A 19,705-nucleotide genomic window follows, 5' to 3' on the forward strand; every position below is an offset into this window, starting at 1 on the left:
TTGAGGATTATATGGTATAGAAAACTCCCTCTTAATCTCAAAAAAAACGCAAAAATCTTTAAAGATTTCTGAGATGTATTCACCTCTATTATTTGATCTTAGGGTTTTGATTTACAACTATGGCTTTGAATTCTTTGAATTTAGATAACACTTCGATTGATTCCTTTTGTTAACACTTAAATTGAGTCCTTTTGTTTAAGGAAGTAGATCCAAATTCTCCTAGAATAGTTGTCTATAAAGATCACATAATAGAGACATCCATTTAGGGAAGGTACAGACATAGGACCACATAGATCAGTATGAATAAGTTCAAGTACAGGATTTGATTTGTGTTCACTTTTTCTAAAGGATCTTTTTTGTGTTTTTACCTAGGGCACATCCTTTGCAAATGCCTAAATGATTAGGTTTGAGACTAGGTAATCCTTTTACTATTTTTCCTATTGATGATAAGGCACGGAAATGAAGGTGACCTAGTCTTCTATGCCATATTTCATTTGTGTTTGATGTTTTATGATTTAGAGCTAAATTTTGCTGGTTACAAAGTTTATATAAACTTCCATCTCTAAATCCAATGCATATGGCTTTCTTCATATTTAAATTCTTTGGCCAAGATATTACTTTATCTTCTTGGAAGGTGATTTGATACCCTTGATCAGCAAGACTGGAGATAGAGACCAAATTTCTTTTTATGCCAGGTACAAATAAAACATTCTTAAGTTGAAGATTAATACTTGAATTTAGTTGTCTCCAATGGTTACTTCTTCATAGGAGTATCCTTCGAAGCTTTCAATTTTATCTCTAAAGCTTGTCTCCAATGGTTACTTCTTCATAGGAGTATCCTTTGATATGATGCGATGCTCCACTGTCTATAATCCAGGTGTTTTTGTTGGAGTTTAGTTCACTTGAGAGTGCAAGATAAAATGCAAAGTTTTCATCTTTTTCATCTTTGATTTCTGTTAGAGCTACTTGAATTTTCTTCCGTTCTAGGCATAAGTTATGAGTGTGACCAAATTTGTCACATTTGAAACATTGTACTTTTGACCAATCCCGTTTCTTGTATGATTTGTTGAATTCCTTTCTATTTCATTTGAATTTACCTTTCTTTTCTTTATTGTTGGTATTAGCTTGAAGAGCTTGAATGTTTCCCTCTTCATTTAAGCTGATTCCTCTGGAAACTAATCTGGACTCTTCTTGAGTGCATTCATTTTTGAGTAGTTCAAATTTAGGAAGATCAGGTTGAGAGCTTAGACTACAAATAAAAGTTTACCAAGATAGTGATAGTCATTTTAAGGCTATAATGCTGAGTTCTTTGTCATCTACTTGACTTCCAATAGTTGCAAGTTGATCTTTTGACTCAGAAGTTCTTAAGAAATAAGACATAATAGATTCTTCATTGTTCATTTTAAGACATAATAGATTCTTCATTGTTCATTTTAAGACATATTATCCAATGCATATGGCTTTCTTCATATTTAAATTCTTTGGCCAAGATATTACTTTATCTTCTTGGAAGGTGATTTGATACCCTTGATCAGCAAGATTGGAGATAGAGACCAAATTTCTTTTTATGCCAGGTACAAATAAAACATTCTTAAGTTGAAGATTAATACTTGAATTTAGTTGTCTCCAATGGTTACTTCTTCATAGGAGTATCCTTCGAAGCTTTCAATTTTATCTCTAAAGCTTGTCTCCAATGGTTACTTCTTCATAGGAGTATCCTTTGATATGACGCGATGCTCCACTGTCTATAATCCAGGTGTTTTTGTTGGAGTTTAGTTCACTTGAGAGTGCAAGATAAAATGCAAAGTTTTCATCTTTTTCATCTTTGATTTCTGTTAGAGCTACTTGAATTTTCTTCCGTTCTAGGCATAAGTTATGAGTGTGACCAAATTTGTCACATTTGAAACATTGTACTTTTGACCAATCCCGTTTCTTGTATGATTTGTTGAATTCCTTTCTATTTCATTTGAATTTACCTTTCTTTTCTTTATTGTTGGTATTAGCTTGAAGAGCTTGAATGTTTCCCTCTTCATTTAAGCTGATTCCTCTGGAAACTAATCTGGACTCTTCTTGAGTGCATTCATTTTTGAGTAGTTCAAATTTAGGAAGATCAGGTTGAGAGCTTAGACCACAAATAAAAGTTTACCAAGATAGTGATAGTCATTTTAAGGCTATAATGCTGAGTTCTTTGTCATCTACTTGACTTCCAATAGTTGCAAGTTGATCTTTTGACTCAGAAGTTCTTAAGAAATAAGACATAATAGATTCTTCATTGTTCATTTTAATATATAGGAGATCTGGCTTCAATGTTAGCAATTTACTAGTATTATTAATTTCAAAGGTATTCTTGATTGTGGAAAACATCTCAAAGGCTGTCTTAAGACTTGAATAGAAGGGAGCTGTCTTAAGACTTGAAATAGAAGGGAGAGTGTGATCCTTTACAGAATCTATGATAATCTTCATGGCTTTATTGTTGTGTCTTTTCCATGTTGTTTTGTCTGGATCATTTTCAGGTATCGGTTTATTTGACTCTGTATATTCTTCTAATTCCATCTCTTGTAAAATAATCATTACCCAAATCTTCCATGAGGCAAAGTTTGAAGCCCCTTCAAGTATATCCTCTAATCTTACATGATTCACCATTTTGAATTGAAGATATTTAAAATCTGATATTAATAATTCTGAGATTGGGTTTCTCTATCAGGATGGCTCTGATAACATGTAAAAGAACATGATTTCTGATAGAGATCTGATGTAATAATATTGTAGCCTTGGACTGAAATATATATATGTCTGCAACTACTGTGTATAATCTTCAAATGTATAACATAGATCAGAATGTATCAATACTAACCTAACGATAGACTTGACTGTCTTAATATGTTTGAATGCTGAAGATATCGAATGCTGCTGAGATCGTGCAATACCCTGTTATTGATGTCGATCTGCAACCACACGACTAAGTATTAATACTCGAGATCATGTCCCCTTAGGGACATGACTCTACGTGGCCAATGGCCATGTAGGGTCATGTCCCTACGTGAACATGACTACTCATTAGTAATTACCAAGGTTGACCTTGATTAGCATTCGGCAGATTTTCAATATAAACAGTAAGAGCCCGATGGAGTATATGGAAAATTTTATATATATGAATCAAATCCTATTAAATACTATAAAATAGTGAAAGTGTATATATATATATATATTAATGTTTACTTCACTTCTATTGAAGCTACAGTTCAACACAATTGAGAGTAACAGATGAGGGTTCAAAGCAGCAGTCTTAGAGTCCGCATCGTGAGTGCCCACCACAGCTGGTCCATTACTGGTTTGAAAGGCAATCAAAGCCTGTGTGCCAATCATTTGTACGACTGTAGAAGGGGCAGCCTAGATAGCTTATTTCATATACTTAATGTGTATCATATTCTCAACTTAAAATTGAAAGTCTCCTTTCTTTTTCTTCTGCAGTCATTTATTATCACCTATTTATTCTTCAAATTTAACATTAATTAATAAAGAAAATGAATAGTATATATTTATTTTATGGCTATTCCTACTCCGAAAGGGTAAGGTCATAAGTGTAACAATTTTGTTAATGTGTTGAGTATTATTATCTATAACAGCTGCCATCATTTGAAGGCATGGTCTACATGGGTACGCAGCACTGAATTTTGCAATAGTAATTAATGATAGCAAGCTGAGAAAACTAATCTATCTTTCAGATATGTAGCGGTCTGGATAAAAGCACCCATCCCAAAATGTTTCTCCTGAAAAATATTAACGGGAAGTGCATTTTTAGCAGTAATTATCTTATTTAGACATAATAGAGAGTGTACGCCTCAAAACTGGCCACCGATGTAGATTTTTAAAAAATACTGTAATGTTGTATTGAAATGACATTCTGAATGGTTTTCAACGAAACTAATGCCAAGATGAACATAATAATAGTCAGTCAAATATTAATTTGTCTGTCTGGACTCTTTTGCTTGTGTTTCCTGATGTAAACTACCTAGGGTTTGTGTTTGTGGACTTGCAGAAACTGGATAAATACATGCATACAAATGATTGTTTAGAAATACAAATTTTATTTGAAGACAAATGAGCTACAGCCTCTGAATAAATGAATTAGTTAAACAGAATTTCAATTAACAGGCTCTGTATTAGAAACAAAAACAAAAATAGAACATAACATCTAGAGAAACATAAAAGAGGAAGAACAGTTTGGGCAATGATGATCGTTCTATACACAATAAAGTGAACTAAAATTGTGGCTATATAATAAAATTCATATGACTGGGTGTCACATCTCCATAGCAGGTAAATAAATAAGAAAAGAATGTCATAAACTATTACCTGCCTACTTTGGGTGAAGTCATGGAAAGCAATAAGAAAAAAAATAGTTCAAATCCAAATGAGATGAAGTGCTGTTATCTCCCCTCAGATGTTCCCAAAATCATAGAAAACAAAGATTTTGGGAGCCTTTGAGGGAGAGGCAGTAGCATTTCTCTCATATCTTCATCCTTTGTATAAAGTGGAAGATAAGTTTATCTCAACAAATTCTCCAAGAGATTTGATGACACAAGTGTCTGCTTATTGAATGTCAAGTCAAATTCGATGAATAGTTCTGTGATGTAAGAGAATGGGACGTTTCTTTAAAGGCGAGAATACTAGTATAAAAAGGTTAGAAGATATATATTTTTCTTTTCTAAGATTGTTAAAAAAGAAATATAAGTATTCCACAACTAAACTACAAAGGACAAATTTATCAGGCTTGGAATTTAGTATAAGTATTTTGTGCCTTCCAAGGAGAAACATCGGAAAGAAATCCGCTGAGTCAAACAAATGATAGATGGATATGCTTTCAAAAGCAATGAGACTGGATATCCCTCTAGAGGGAATCACAAATTCATATATTAAAAATGAATGCATGTATAATGGAAAAGAAATACCAACAGTTAAGGATGGGTTTGCAGAACATGTACCTAGTTACTACAGTGGAAATTCATTAACATCTCGACAACATCACAAAACACAGTTGGATATTGTAGTTAGATGGTTTCACATATATTTGGGGCTCCAGGTCATTTCATGCTCTCAATTGTATATATATTCAGATTAAATGATGGCACATGAAGGGGAATTTGTAAATTTCACTAAATCCATCAATCGGTATTCCTTGGGCAAAGCAAATTTGAATGCAACAAAGCAAAACACTGTGGTGATGTTGATGGAACAATGAAAAGAATGAATTAATTTTACAAAACATAACAAATAGGAAAAAGACTCGTAAATCTGATGGAGCCCAAAATTTCTAGTCTCCATTTGTGCAAAATTGCTATAAATCAATGCCAATTAAACGCTAAATAAATCAAGAGTATGCAAGTCCAATCATGCCTTTCCAGCAAAAGGCTTCAACTGTCCTTTCTTTAATTTTCCTGCGCAAGCATCATGGTTGTGGAATTCCATGACTGTTTGAAAAGTGCTACAGTTGAAAGATAATCTAGATAAAATCGCAGGTGTACATCACAAAGAGTATAAATAAGGAAGAATGGGGTGCCCGAGCTTTAATTAAGAACTGCTAACAGTGGACTGTGGATAGGTGTGTCCAATCATTGCCAATTGATACCGGACGCATTCTGAAACAATATATTATTAGGAGCCTCCACCATATTTATGAATATCCAGAAACAATTGCAGCATGATAAAAACTTGAGGATTCATGAATTGCTACAGCCAGTGCTAATATACCATACAAGTGTGTGAAGCATTGAAGGAGTCGGGAGAAAATTGATGCCGCGAAACAATTAGAGGAGCCGTCGAGTATGAAGACAATCTCCATTACTTAGTAGCAATTCATTGAACTAAATGTGAATGCGAAAGGAGCATCTTTGACAGGTTTCAGACATTAAAGAAGGTGAATCACAATCTATGTTTACAGTTACATGGCAATGAGACTCCACTCATCTGCAAAATGTGAAATCCCATCTCCGGCGATATTAACAGACAACTGAAAGTGCGATTTCGTGAAGCTTGTGCAAGATAACGTTAAGCAATAAGGAGAACATACGGTGGTCGTGCTGAAAGAAGCTTTAATCTACCATAGGGAAGTCATCCAGCAAAATTTATTTTTATTCTCTTTGATTTCCAACAGGTAAATTTGGGACAAGTCACCCATGGTGCCATCAAGACTTTTTATAAGAATCGCACGCCATGGATTAAGAAAAATAAATTATGGAGAAGTCAAGAGCCAAATAATTACAAAGAATTAAAGAATTATAAAGTGGTTGCCCGTAAATGAATGAATTAACAATTATTATCTTGCCACAATGCATTAAGTAAGGTAATGGAAAGGTGCGCTGAAAGTTTAGAAAGTGTGATTTAAAAAAAAAAGGGATATATGACTTTTCGTTTGAAAAGTCACATCTTCCTTTGAATGGGATATAAACAAGGATTATTTCATTTGTAAAAACAATACAATATTCGAAGATCTATATTCAACAAGGAGTATTTTAGATCTATTTGTACGAAGGAATAAGGGCTATAATATGACTTTGTAATATAAATTCAATTATTTTATTTTAATGATAAAATAAAGTCTTTGTTTATTTTAAATGGCATGGAGATTTAAACTACAGATGAATCGTCCTTGATAATCATATTTTGGAATTTAGTATACAATTTAAATGTCGGATAAGTGGACATGGTCATTTAGCATTTTAAATTCAATCCTCACAGATATTGTGAAATATTCAATTGTTTCCGTATCTGTGTCTAGTTTGTCTCCCTACCAGAGGAGTTAAAATTCAATCTAGACTAATTTAAGATAGCGTAATATTTGGTTTATCGCAACTTGATTATTTAATTGTTGGCAATATAAGTGCGTAGAACATTATAAAGTTGTATGTGAAAATTCATTGAAGTTGGCATTATTTGCCCAGATGAGCAGAGGCACTGGTCTTTTTATTAGTGAAGTCAGAAAATCTATATATTCCTTCTACAAGCATCAAATCCATTATTAAAACCTTATACAAAGCATTCAATTCAAGCACTCAGCATTCAATTTCATTTTAATTGAGTTCAAGGACCTTGCGAGTTAGAGAACTCCAAAGCTTAAATTCGCTTTAGAAAAGCTCTGAACCAAGTGATTAGGTTCGAAGAGGTCTACTGGCCTAGGTGTAGCGGAGCCTGAAGTGCAGGGAATCAAGAAGTATTCCCGTTTATTGGCCAAAATTGATTGCAGAATCTTATTAGAGAAGTGACAGGCTCTTAGATTTCCAATCTGCGGTTTTGGGAACCAAATAATTGGCGACTTTACTGGGGAACTATTCATTAGATATTTTGGAAGTTTACCTAGTTTGATTTACAAGAGATTTTGAGAAGTATTACTCCCCCCATCTGAGTACAACAACAAAATTGGCAACTCTATCGGGGAGAGTTGCTTACAACAAGTGCTGTGCAGAGTTTCACATTTCGTACGACTAGAATCAGAAGGTAGTTCTATCAGTTTCATTGGAAGCGTACTCTGCTAGAAGTGAGAACTTGGAAGATCAACAAATTAAGACATTCCTCAAAAGAGGTGGCGACTCTATTCAATAAAGTTTCGATTGGTAACTCTGCTGAGGGAGAAGACTTAGAAGGAAATGATTTGATCGTGTAGTATGGAGAATATGTACTATGATCAGGAAATGGATTTATGTTACTCCATGGAGGAAGTAGACATACACCCACTTGATGCTTTTTTCAATCTAGAAAGATATGAAGGCGTGACATTGGCACACATATTTAAGGATGGTGGGTATTTTTCGGAAAGTACCTTCAGACATCATGCTTTCACGCAAGGAATTGATAAGAAAGTTTCGTGAGTTGGGAATCTCGCCAAAAGATCCTGATTAGATGCTTCTCTTCCAAATATTGGATGAAAGTCCAAGTTATATATCTCCTTTGGATGCATAATTGAATTTAGAAAAGCAAGAAGATGAATCTACAACACAATTCTTCATGAGGATGTTTAATGCTTATCAAGAAATACCTTTAGAATACAGACCTCCATCATCTAATCTTCTTAACAAGATGCGAGAATTAGGCCTCTTATATGATCATCAGTTTCTTAACTTTCTCAAACTTATGGATAATGAATTGATTGTTGAGGAAAATGAATGCAAGACTGAAGTAATATATGAGTCAAGTAAAGTTTCAAATTCAAAGTGAGATGAAAATTTTGAACATTTTGAAGGAGAATCAGCCCATGATGATACTTATATGCCTACAGATGACAGTGAATTTTAAAATGAGAAAGAGGATTCTCTTAGTGTGGAGGAGATTTCAGCCTTGTTGGATCTGGAATATTAGAAGCATGTTAAGAAAAATGGCTCAATTTTTTTCTCAATTCACCATGCTGAGCAAGTTGATGGACTAGTCCATTCTCAAGGGGTATTGGATGAAAGAGATGATCATTCCAAGGAATAAGTATTGGATGAAAGAGATGATCATTCCAAGGAATAATATAGCGAGGATGAAGTAGAACTGCATACAATGTATCAACATGGGGAAGCTTCAGAAGGTAATGTTGATGACACACTTGATGATCCGGATGAAAGCTCTCATCATAGTATGGCTGAATTCTCTAAATTCTTGAACCCATTGTTTGAAGAATTAATAGAAGATAGGTCTGAATTTTCTATGTTCTTGAATCCTTTATTTGAGGAAGATTTTCCATGCAGCCAAATCCATTAGCACCATGATGAAGATAGAAGGCCTGATGATAGCTTTGAAGATGATGAAACTCAAGATATGAATGAGGAGGTTGTTGATGCGAGTTTTGTATCACTTACATAACATATTAGGATTTGAATATTTGATACAGGATATCAAACATACAACTTCTCTCTTGAAAAGTTAATGCTCATGAGACATGAGTATAACTCCAATGTTCCTTACACCGTTGGATACTCGCTCAGTTTTATCGATGTGATTTGTTGGTAATCACGTAGGCGGCCTTACGCTATTCATTCAAGGATGACTTGGACTTTGGTGGAATGAAAGTGATGGTGACTCGGTTTGTGAAATGTGCGGAGGCAGATAATGTTGATGGTCACGATGATGGAGGGTGTGTCTGTCGATGATGATGTTGATGAGAAAGCGATGGTTGTGGAAGGTGAATGGATGAGTTCTATCACTTGATCTACTCTAACTTGCTTCTCTAAGCTTCGACTACCAAGCTACTTACTATTCTACTCCTACTCCTATGAATGGAGGGTTAGCAAATGGACGAGGATCGAACCTAATGATAGCTGACCAGCAGCCTCACTTCCACAGGTGCAATGATTCTAAGGAAAAATAAACTAGTTTACCACACAAAGCTTCCCAACCAGCCGCTAGGATGCTAGTGTTCTAGTATTGATCCCTATCAAACATTTACCAATGCTACCATACAACTATCCATCTACTCTACTCTTGCTTAAACAACTTGAAATGAAACAAACTTTAACAATTTGAAAGGAAATCTAACTATGTGGAAGTAGAAAACATGCAATAACACCCAATGTTCTTGATCAACATGCCAATCGCAACAATGAAAAAGAGAGCAATTTTGGTATTATTTTCGCAACAATTTCTCCAACACTTTACAAATGAGAGCAAATGGCCTTCTATAGGGGCCAGAAATACAATGGACGGTGGAGATCAAAATAAGATCAATGATCCAGATTGGATCCTCAAAAACCTAATTAGGGTTGCCACCCTATCGGCCAATGAGGAGACGCAACCTCATCAATGGACCAATGAAAAAAGTGCAAAAAGTGGCAACCAATGAGAAGGCACCAAAATGGTGGCCAATAAAAAATAAACACTTGTCCTATTCTAGAAGAAAGGGAAATTGCCACTTGGGCTTACATCAAATGATCTTCTAATATAAATCTTCCCTTTTCTTTCATTTTCTTAGCTAAGGCAATGAACTTAGCTAACCTTTCATTAACTTCTTCCATAGGAGGACAAGGTGTGTGCTTCGCCTTGAGTTCCGCTGTCTTTGCCACGCTATTCGCTGTTTCTAGTATTTTTTCATGATCCTTCTCATATTCCTTTGCAAATCCAATAAAAGCGCTGAGAGAGGAAATGGTGCCCAAATGCTTTTTCCTGATGGCAACCTTTCCCAACTCATCCAACCTCGATCCAAAATCTGTTTCATTGACATCCTCTTCTCTAATATTCTCAAAATCAAGTGCCATTGTAAGCCTCAATGATCTGTTAACTCCTTTCGTTCCCTTGCGTATCCAATTCTGCTTTAGATAAGTGTAATAGGCCCCTTGGTTATCTTGAAATGACTTAGTTGCTTGATCCATCAGTACAATTGTCATGCCCTTGTACTGGGGAATGTTAAATGTTTCTTCAATCGCTTGTTCGCCAATGCTGGCCAACACTCTCTTCCCTCCATCAAAAATGATGGAATTATTGTTTAGATCAAATCTGGATGCACATTCCATAATCAATTCTGGACAAGGCAATGTGGGAGGAAAGACTGTTGCGTGTACAATTCCACTCTTGTAAATCCTTTTTGCCAAGGGGGATTGTCCTTCCTTCAGTTTGTCCCTCATCCGTATCATGTCCATTGTACAGATATTGGTGTCAGTTATTCTCTTCATTTTCGAGAAGAAGGAAGTATTGAGCATCATATCCTTTTTGTCTTTCTTAGTGTTCGCCCGCTTGGGATTCTTACTTGCACTATCATCCTCCATGCTCGTCGCCCTATTACGGGATGGTAGAGTGGTGGACCAAAAGGCAAGAAGAACCAAGTGGAGCAATCTTTAGCCTAGAACGAAAGATGGATATATCAGCTTAAGCACTCCTTGCAACTCTAGATGATGAAAATTCACCTTAACTGATAAACTTACAGTGACTTTTCGGAACCTAGGATATGACTTTCAAGAAGTTCAAACCCCTTTGCAAATTAGAAATTTACACTCCTAAAACTATGCAACACTTGCCTCCTATGCAAAAATCAAATTTTCATATGTATCTCTTCTCCCAACAAAATTGCCAAAATCTGATATAAAAAATGCAGTCCTAAGTAGGAAAAAATCAGACCTTCACCATGAATTGCTCAAAAATCAGAATCAGATCTGCCTCAATAAAATGCCAAAGATGGAAAATTTTGCCTTTGTCTCAAATTTGCCCAAGCATGAAGTCTGAAATCTGCCCAAAATGCTACCTAGGGCACAAATTGCAGCCCACAAATGGAGGAAAAAACCACCAAAATATGCAAGAATTCTGCCCACAAAAAAATCGCCAAGGTCTGAAAATGAAGAAATACAAGCAAAAATTGCCCAAGCGTGCAAAAAACTGCCTTCCACTAAATTCGCGTCCACAAAATTCGCCCACATGGAGAGGAAGAAATGATTTGTGAAAATGAAATGGGGAGGAGACTCCTTTTATAGCCAATTTTCTTTCTCCATAAAGCTGGCCTACATGGTCTAGGAGAAAACAAAAAACAAAAATTAAATTCAAGTTAAGGCCCACAATTAAATACTTAGCTTAAAAAATTAATTTTGCTAAAAGAAAATTGTACTTTTAAATTTACCAATTAGCTCCAATTGCAAAACGAAATTAAATAGCCTTGAGGGTTTTAAATATTTCCATTTAACGAGGATTTAGTAATTAATACATCATTAAAATTGTATTTTGGCTAACCAAAAGTCATTTTTTCAATATTAAATTACTAAATTCATTAAAAACTTAAAAGTTTTCAAGGCAATTAATCCAATTAAAGTCAATTTTTTGCAATTTTCTACCAAATCGATTTTGCCAAGCCAAAAATTAAAAAATTAAAATTGCATTTAGAACCAAAAATCGATTTTTTGCATTTTTCCTCATTTCGACAAAATTAAAAATTTTCATCAAAGAAAAATTTGAGATTTTCCAAAAACTTAAGTCTAATTAAAATTTCTCTTTTGAGAATTATCCAAATTTATAGAGTTAAGACCAAATTTTCAAAAGAAAACACCTAAGTACAAAATTCACAACTTTATCCTGCCAAGTTGAAGTTAACTTAGAAAATTATTCGGCCTAGGGATAAAATTGATAGCTTTGGAAAATCAAGTTAAGAAAACCGGGTGAAAATAAGCTAAGCCTCCCCATATTTGTCCTGAAGGTGCCAAGGCGTGAAATTTTCAAAACTCAAAATTTTTTTTGGCAATCCAAACATTTGCCAAGGCGATTAGAAAAAAGGGGGTCCCCAAAAATTTTGGGGCGATGGTGTCAAAATCTCACAACAGAGGTGTATTTAGCAAATGAGCCATGCACTAGTTCATCCTATGAGGAGGGGTTGCTTCAAACATGTAAAGGAGATACAAAATCAGATATGTGTGAAGAGGAAATTGCATTGAAGCATGCTGCTGAAAGTTTCCAAAGTATCCTAGCTGATCAAACTCTTGGTGAAAGGGAAAATTACTTTTAGAAGATAAGTCATTATCAAAGCCTTGATATGAAGAGAAACAATATTTGAAGTATAGGGCAGACTGTGTAGAGAAGGGCATTCAAGAAGATGTTTGTGCAATTGATCAAATACATGACTATGGGGATCTTCTATTCAGCAAAGACCACATTGCACCTCATGATCTCTCAAAGGCAAGTAAGACGGATACCAAAGACTTCATTGATGAAATAGGGCCAATGAATATTCTTTATGAGGATGGCGCACCTACTACAAGTTTCATGTTTGGGCAGCAGACTGAAATGATGAAAGGAAAACATATCATAATTAGAAGAAAGGTGTTACATGATCAGAATCGAGTGTTTGATAGAGGGGAGAACCTATGTTCAGTTTTGGGGGGCTTGGGCCCACCCAATTTCACCTTGCATCATGCTAAGCATGGGTGCTCGGTCTGCTCCTCCAGAGATAGCTGGAGTCTCACTATACTCACAAGGAGCATACGTCCTCAGAAAGAGCCACTGATGGAGCCCAAGATTTCTAGTTTCCATTTGTGCAAAATTGCTATAAATCAATGCCAATTAAAAGCTAAATAAATCAAGAGTATGCAAGTCCAATCATGCCTTTCCAACAAAAGGCTTCAACTGCTCTTTCTTTAATTTTCTTGGGCAAGCATCGTGGTTGTGGAATTTCATGATTGTTTGAAAAGTGCTACAGTTGAAAGATCAATTAGATAAAATTGCAGGTGTACATCACAAAGAGTATAAATAAGGAAGAATGGGGTGCTTGAGTTTAATTAAGAGCCACTAACAGTGGACTGTGGATAGGTGCGTCCAATCATTGCCAATTGATACCGGATGTATTATGAAACAATATATTATCAGGAGCCTCCACCGTATTTATGGATCTCCAGAAACAATTGCAACACGATAAAAACTTGAGGATTCATGAATTGCTATAGTCAATGCTAATATACCATACAAGTTTGTGAAGCGTCTAAGGAGTCGGGAGAAAACTCATGCCATAAAACAATTAGAGGAGCCGTCGAGTATGAAGAAAATCTCCATTACTTAGTAGCGATTCATTGAACTAAATGTAAATGCGAAAGGATCATCTTTGACGGTTTCAGAGAGTAAAGAAGGTGAATCACAATCTATGTTTACAGTTACATGGCAATGAGACTCCACTCATTTGCAAAATGTGAAATCCCATCTCCAACGATATTAACAGACAAATGAAAGTGCGATTTTGTGAAGCCCGTGCAAGATAACGTTAAGCAATAAGGAGAACATATGGTGGTCCTGTTGAAAGAAGTGTTAATCTACCACAGGGATGTCATCTGACAAAATTTATTTTTATTCTCTTTGATTTCCAACAGGTATATTTGGAACCTGTCGCCTATGGTGCCGTCAAGAGTTTTTATAAGAATCGCACACCATGGATAAAGAAAAATAAATTATGGAGAAGTCGGGAGCCAAAGAATTACGAAGAATTAAAGAATTATAAAGTGGTTGCTCGTAAATGAATTAATTAATAATTATTATCTTGCTACAACGCATAAATTAAGGTAATGGAAAGGTGCGCTGAAAGTTAGAAAGTGTAATTATTTAAAAAAAAGGATATATGACTTTTCATTTGAAAAGTCACATCTTACTTTGAATGGGATATAAATAAGGAGTATTTCATTTGTAAAAATAATACAATATTCGAATATCTATATTCAACAAGGAGTATTTTATATCTATTTTTACAGAGGAATAAGGGCTATAATATGACTTTGTAATATAAATTCAATTATTTTATTTTAATGATAAAATAAAATCTTTTGTTTATTTTAAATGGCATGGAGATTTAAACTACAAATGGGTCATCCTTTATAATTATTTTTTGAAATTCAGTATACAACTTAAATGTCGGGTAAGTGGACATGGTCATTTAGCATTTTAAATTCGATCCTCATAGATATTGTGAAATATTAAATTGTTTCTATATCTGTGTCCAATTTCTCCCTACTAGAGGAGTTAAAATTCAATCTAGATTAATTTAAGATTGCGTAATATTTGGTCTGTCGCATCTTGATTATTTAATTGTTGGCAGTATAAGTGCATAGAACATTATTAAGTTGTACGCGAAAATTCATCGAAGTTGGCTTTATTGTCCGGATGAACAGAGGCATTGGTCTTTCTATTATTGAAGTCAGAAAATCTATATATTCCTTCTACAAGCATCAAATCCATTATTAAAACCTTATACAAAGCCATTCCATTCAAGCACTTAGCATTCAGTTTCATTTTAATCGAGTTCAAGGACCTTGCCAGTCAGAGAACTTTAAAGCTTAAATTCGCTTTGAAAAAGCTCTGAACCAAGTGATCAGGTTCGAGGAGAAGGTCCACCTGCCTAGGTGTAGTGGAGCCTGAAGTGCAGGGGAATCGAGAAATATTCCCGTTCGTTAGCCATAATTGATTGCAGAATCCTATCAGAGAAGTGGCAGGCTCTTGGATTTCCAATCTGCGGTTTTGGGAACCAACAAAACCAAACCAAATATATATTGTAAGAAAAACACGATTCGCTTTGCTCATACCTATAGCCAAGTAAGCTCAACTAGTAGTTTACTTTCTAAAATGGAAAGTGGATACACCTAAAGTATAAGGGGTAAAGCAGGGAAGGCAGACATGGCCTGGGAGACACAAGATGCAATTGTTGATTCCTTAAGAAGACGATGAAATATACCAAAGTCCAAGACTTGGATGAATTTCACTTACTATAATCACACTGTTGACCACAAATATAATAAATTCATCTCATATTCGGGCCCAAAACAAACATTTTTGAAACACTGTTTAAGAACATTTGGAAACTTTCTGACAATGCAAGCAACTGTACGGAAGTTGAAACCCTAGGAAAAGAAATCAGATTGCAGGAATGGAGAATTACCAAATTGACTCTCTACACGAATTTAGATCTCTTCTCCAACCCGTTGTCATCCGCTTCATCTGCCATCTGTCTGGTTCCTGTAGCCAACAAGGCAACCATTATCAGAAAGGACATTGCAACACACAACTTATTCAAACAGAATGGAAAGCAATGATGAACACACCTGTGCAATCTGTACCAAACGAGCGATCCCTTATTGCGAGAACCACATTTGGGGATTTTATAGCAGAGTGTGATGGTAGCTCCATTCTTTAACCCTATGGCGGTAATAACATAGGCGGTGTGGATAAATGTGGGTAACCCTGCATTTACCCCAATGGAAGACTCTTGGCCCCTCCATCTCTGATGGGGAAGCAGCTACCTGTCCATCTAGGCTGTTCAATCAGTTACCACCCAACACCACCCCGCAGTTCCGATTTCACTCCGCCGGACTCTTCTGAAACAATGCGAAAGAGAAGAATAACTATAACTATAATTCACCCCTTAGCATGCACCCAACTCGACTAAGATTCCCTACTATTATAAGGCTCTGCATGCAGACTGGTTATGGTAATCTGTGTATAAGATCTGGGTGGGCGGATATCTGGATGCAGCTTCCAGAGAGCATAAGTATTCTATACATATTACCTCAGCAGAGTGCCTTCTGTAGGGTACAGATGCCGGAGGTGGGGGACTGGGGTGGCAAACCAATTTTCCCATTGTAAGCAGCAGCGTGAGACAATTCTGACAGCCTCTGGCCCCGGTGAGAAAGCCTATTGGCTAAAGACTTATAATTTCTGGAGACAGATAAGGAGTTTTATGAAAGGGCTGGACGAACATCTAGTTCTTCAAAAGGGGTGGATTCGTGATGGAGTCTACCGCTCTCCCAAATTTGTGAATATCCATTCAAAGACAAATTTGCTGCAAATTAGATTATTGTGTTCTGAGTTATTTTATAATTGCTAAGCAAATGGGGTTGCTAGCTTTGGGTTTAACTATGGAGGAAACTCTGTAGTTAAGCGCGCTCAGGCTGGAGTAGTACTGGGATGGGTGACCTCCCGGGAAGTCCCGGTGCTTCACCCCTGTGAGCATCACCTAGATCCAATGAGTGCTAAGTGTTCCATTTATTCTCATGAGAGATGGATTCATGTTGAATCACTACTCATGAAACATGGGTCATCGAGTTTGACCCAAAATCACACAGTTAAATCCTGATATTCATATCACAAAGCGATATACTGTTATATATTTACTGCCGGGTCTTTCAGTTGGTGACTGTTCTTTCAATGTCAGCGCTCCATTTGGTAAAATATAAGGTTAATTGTTTGGTTGAAGTTTATATTTTCTGCAGCTAACATTGGCAAATATTTCAGTCATATATTATTATTGTGAAAAAATAATTTAAGGGCATGACTATTCTTACCAGGGTAATATCTGCGGCGAATCCTGAATCTTGTTAGCTTCCTTCAGATTTAGGCATTGGAAAATAAGGTGGAATATGTTAGTTGATAAATAAAGACTCGTATTTGTTGCTGGAAAATAAAAAGGCTGTGGACTACTTATAGCAGCACTTGTATGCAATAGAGATATATATGGGGACCGCTGATATAGTTTGTTGCTGTAGAAAATATTTAAGCTGTTCTTTGTGAGCCAAATGAATATCGGCAATATTGCGGAAAGGGAGTGAAATTACTGTTGATGATAATGAAAATTCTGTATTTGCATGTTGGTTTTGCTGATGCTTTTTTGTAACATGAATAGAGAATGTTGGGGATCATGTCGTTTTCTTTGTATTCCATGATATCTGTAATTCTTCATTGGGACGTCTTAGGTTTTACCCATTGTGTTGCTACATGGTGAATCTTATTCTTTTAGCATTAGATTTGATGCCACTGTTGATTGTAGTTATTAATGATTTATCAGTCATTTTTTATTGGAGAGCTTTGCTATCGTCAATTTGTTGAAGTTTTCTTGCAATTATCTCGCTTGTTTTGATATCACCGTTATAAGCAAATAATCTAAAAGCGATACATCTCCCTACTTCATCTACTTACGTAAAGTTCTCCTGTTCCATACAGATAATTCGATATTCTTTCTTTGGACTGAAAGAGGCATTTGGTTATACTCCATCATGGCTTCAGTGGCTTCGGTGAGTCTTATTTTATTTCTTTTCTTCTTGGTGTATCTTTCTTTGCTGGTTTCATTTGATATTAATGGCTGCTAGATCAGTACATCTTTTTAAGTACCATTGTTTGCCTGTCTGAAATTCCTGGAGAAATTTTCATCCAGCATAGATTGTTCAATTTATGCATTATATGGAAGTGTCATTTTTGTTCTATAGGTATAGCACCTTCTTTGTTATGTACCCAACTGGCATTTCTAGTGAAGTTGGACTGATCTATACGGCCTTGCCATATATAAAGGTACTCTTTGACATGCTTTGAAGGTTCCCTTTATTGATTTGTAATAGTCTTTTATTGGTTATTATGTTCTAGCATGTAATTTTTAAGCAGACAGGTATCAGTGCGGCATGAATGTTTTTTAGGGTCTTATTCCTCTTATTCAAAAAATTGTTTTGCAGAACTCTGATTTGTATTGCTTAAGGATGCCAAACAAGTTCAACTTTGGATTTGACTATTTCTATGCTTCACTTCTTGTACTAGCTATCTATGTACCAGGTAAGTCTTTTTTCGGTTGGTTTTGGGGAAGTAGTTATTGAGCTTGTGACACTGATATTACTTTTCTTATTAAATGCAGGAAGTCCGCATATGTATACCTATATGATAGGACAGAGAAAGAAAGCTTTATCAAAATCAAGAAAGTCTGACTGATGTCAGTTCCGTTAGAAATTAGAGAGATGATAAAACATTATGGAACAGTATCTTAAAAATAAGAAAGTGTAAGGCATTAGCTATTGAACTGAAAAGCATGTAATGCTATCTCGTTCTTTTGTGATGGAAGAATTCTTTCTTTTTCGTTGTTCTGTGCATATTTATGTCTTTTTATCTCTAAAGAGAAAGGAAAATAACATCTAAAAAGTGCGGGTATATCATGGGTTGTCTGGACATAATTGTAACCCCTAAAGTTTTTGTTTAGGATGTATTCATTAGTAACACGATGGTTTTTCCTTCAGCCTGTTTGCATCTAGAATAATTTCTTTCTGATGGAACTCAACAATTCCAAGAAAAGGGGAAATCTTTTCATCATCTCTTCTGGGTTAATAATTGAAAGGTGCCTATATAAGCATGGATACATTATTAGGTGATAAAAAGATTCAACAATAATCTTTGAAATGTTGAAATTGCAGATGGGGATCAAGGAGGCTAGCTGCAATAGATATTTCTATTTTAAAAATAAATCTCAAAACTGTAGAATTTGGTACTCCAGAAATGCCTTATTATTTCATGCTTTTTGTATGTATGTGCCCTCATGTGCCTACTTGTGTATCATTACAGACAGATGCGTCTATTGTGTGCCTTATGCATCAACTTGAAGAATAATAGACTCAGAGCATACAAAATAGAGACGATGCTTACTACTAACATTATTTTAATGAGATAAGATGCCAAGATTTTTAAATAATATTAGCATCATCATTTCTTGATCAGGTGTCTTTGGCCCGATAAACTTGTTAAATATCAAAGACATTATGACTGGTGAACTTAAGGGTTTTTGTTTATTCTTTTATGTTGGAATAAAGTTGACAAAAAAAGAGCAGCACTCAGCACGGACGAGTCAAAACTGTGAAGCTCCTAGGGAGCCAGAAGAGACCAAAAAGCTAAAAACCTTAAGCATCACAATATCATGATTGAGCAAATGACCATCTGATCCAAAGTACATTTGGCAATGAAGAGATCACTCAACTTACATAACAGCATCAGAAAGATCACAATGTCAGTTCAATGACAGTTCAATACAAAGATCAGCTAATAATCAACATCTAGAGTCAGCCTTCGAAGTCAAAAAGAACATTGTGATAGGGGATATGACCCAGTAGCTGTCCATGCTTCAATGACCGCTATGTCGTCTACTGTTATAGATCTCCTCCAATTACTGCTCATAAAGAGCCCCCAAAAATGATAGCACGTGCACCAATAGCTGATCACACGTACTAATACTTGATCATATTGTAGCTTTCTTGGTTGCTGATTGGTCCAATTGTGCAAAAAATACTTTTTGGGTGAGAGTATTGGGGGGTGAATACAAGGGGTTTCGGGAGAATGTTTTAGAATGAGACTTTTAGGCCACCACGCACTCTACGAGTTCTACAGAGAGCTCCGTAAATGCAGAAAAGCCCAAAGGATTGCTTTAAACTCTTCACTCACAGATAAAAAATTGGCAAATTTTGACATACAGATTAGGAGTTCT

General features: G+C 35.6%; 1 protein-coding gene across 1 annotated transcript in view; it reads left to right on the forward strand.

The window, feature by feature from the left end:
• PAS2 (Protein-tyrosine phosphatase-like, PTPLA) overlaps positions 1-18,469 on the forward strand; it is a 102,515-nt gene extending 84,046 nt beyond the window's left edge. Inside the window, exons 6-9 of the mRNA XM_089819477.1 lie at positions 17,416-17,486; positions 17,679-17,760; positions 17,919-18,015; positions 18,095-18,469. Coding sequence (XP_089675603.1) covers positions 17,416-17,486; positions 17,679-17,760; positions 17,919-18,015; positions 18,095-18,168 — 324 coding nt within the window. The 3' untranslated portion in view covers positions 18,169-18,469. The remainder of the gene's footprint in view (positions 1-17,415; positions 17,487-17,678; positions 17,761-17,918; positions 18,016-18,094) is intronic.
• The last annotated feature ends 1,236 nt before the right edge of the window (positions 18,470-19,705 follow it).

This window comes from Cupressus sempervirens, chromosome 3 (genome assembly GCF_028749045.1).
Source record: "Cupressus sempervirens isolate cs-2001-9-10 chromosome 3, ASM2874904v1, whole genome shotgun sequence".
NCBI classification, from domain to species: domain Eukaryota; kingdom Viridiplantae; phylum Streptophyta; class Pinopsida; order Cupressales; family Cupressaceae; genus Cupressus; species Cupressus sempervirens.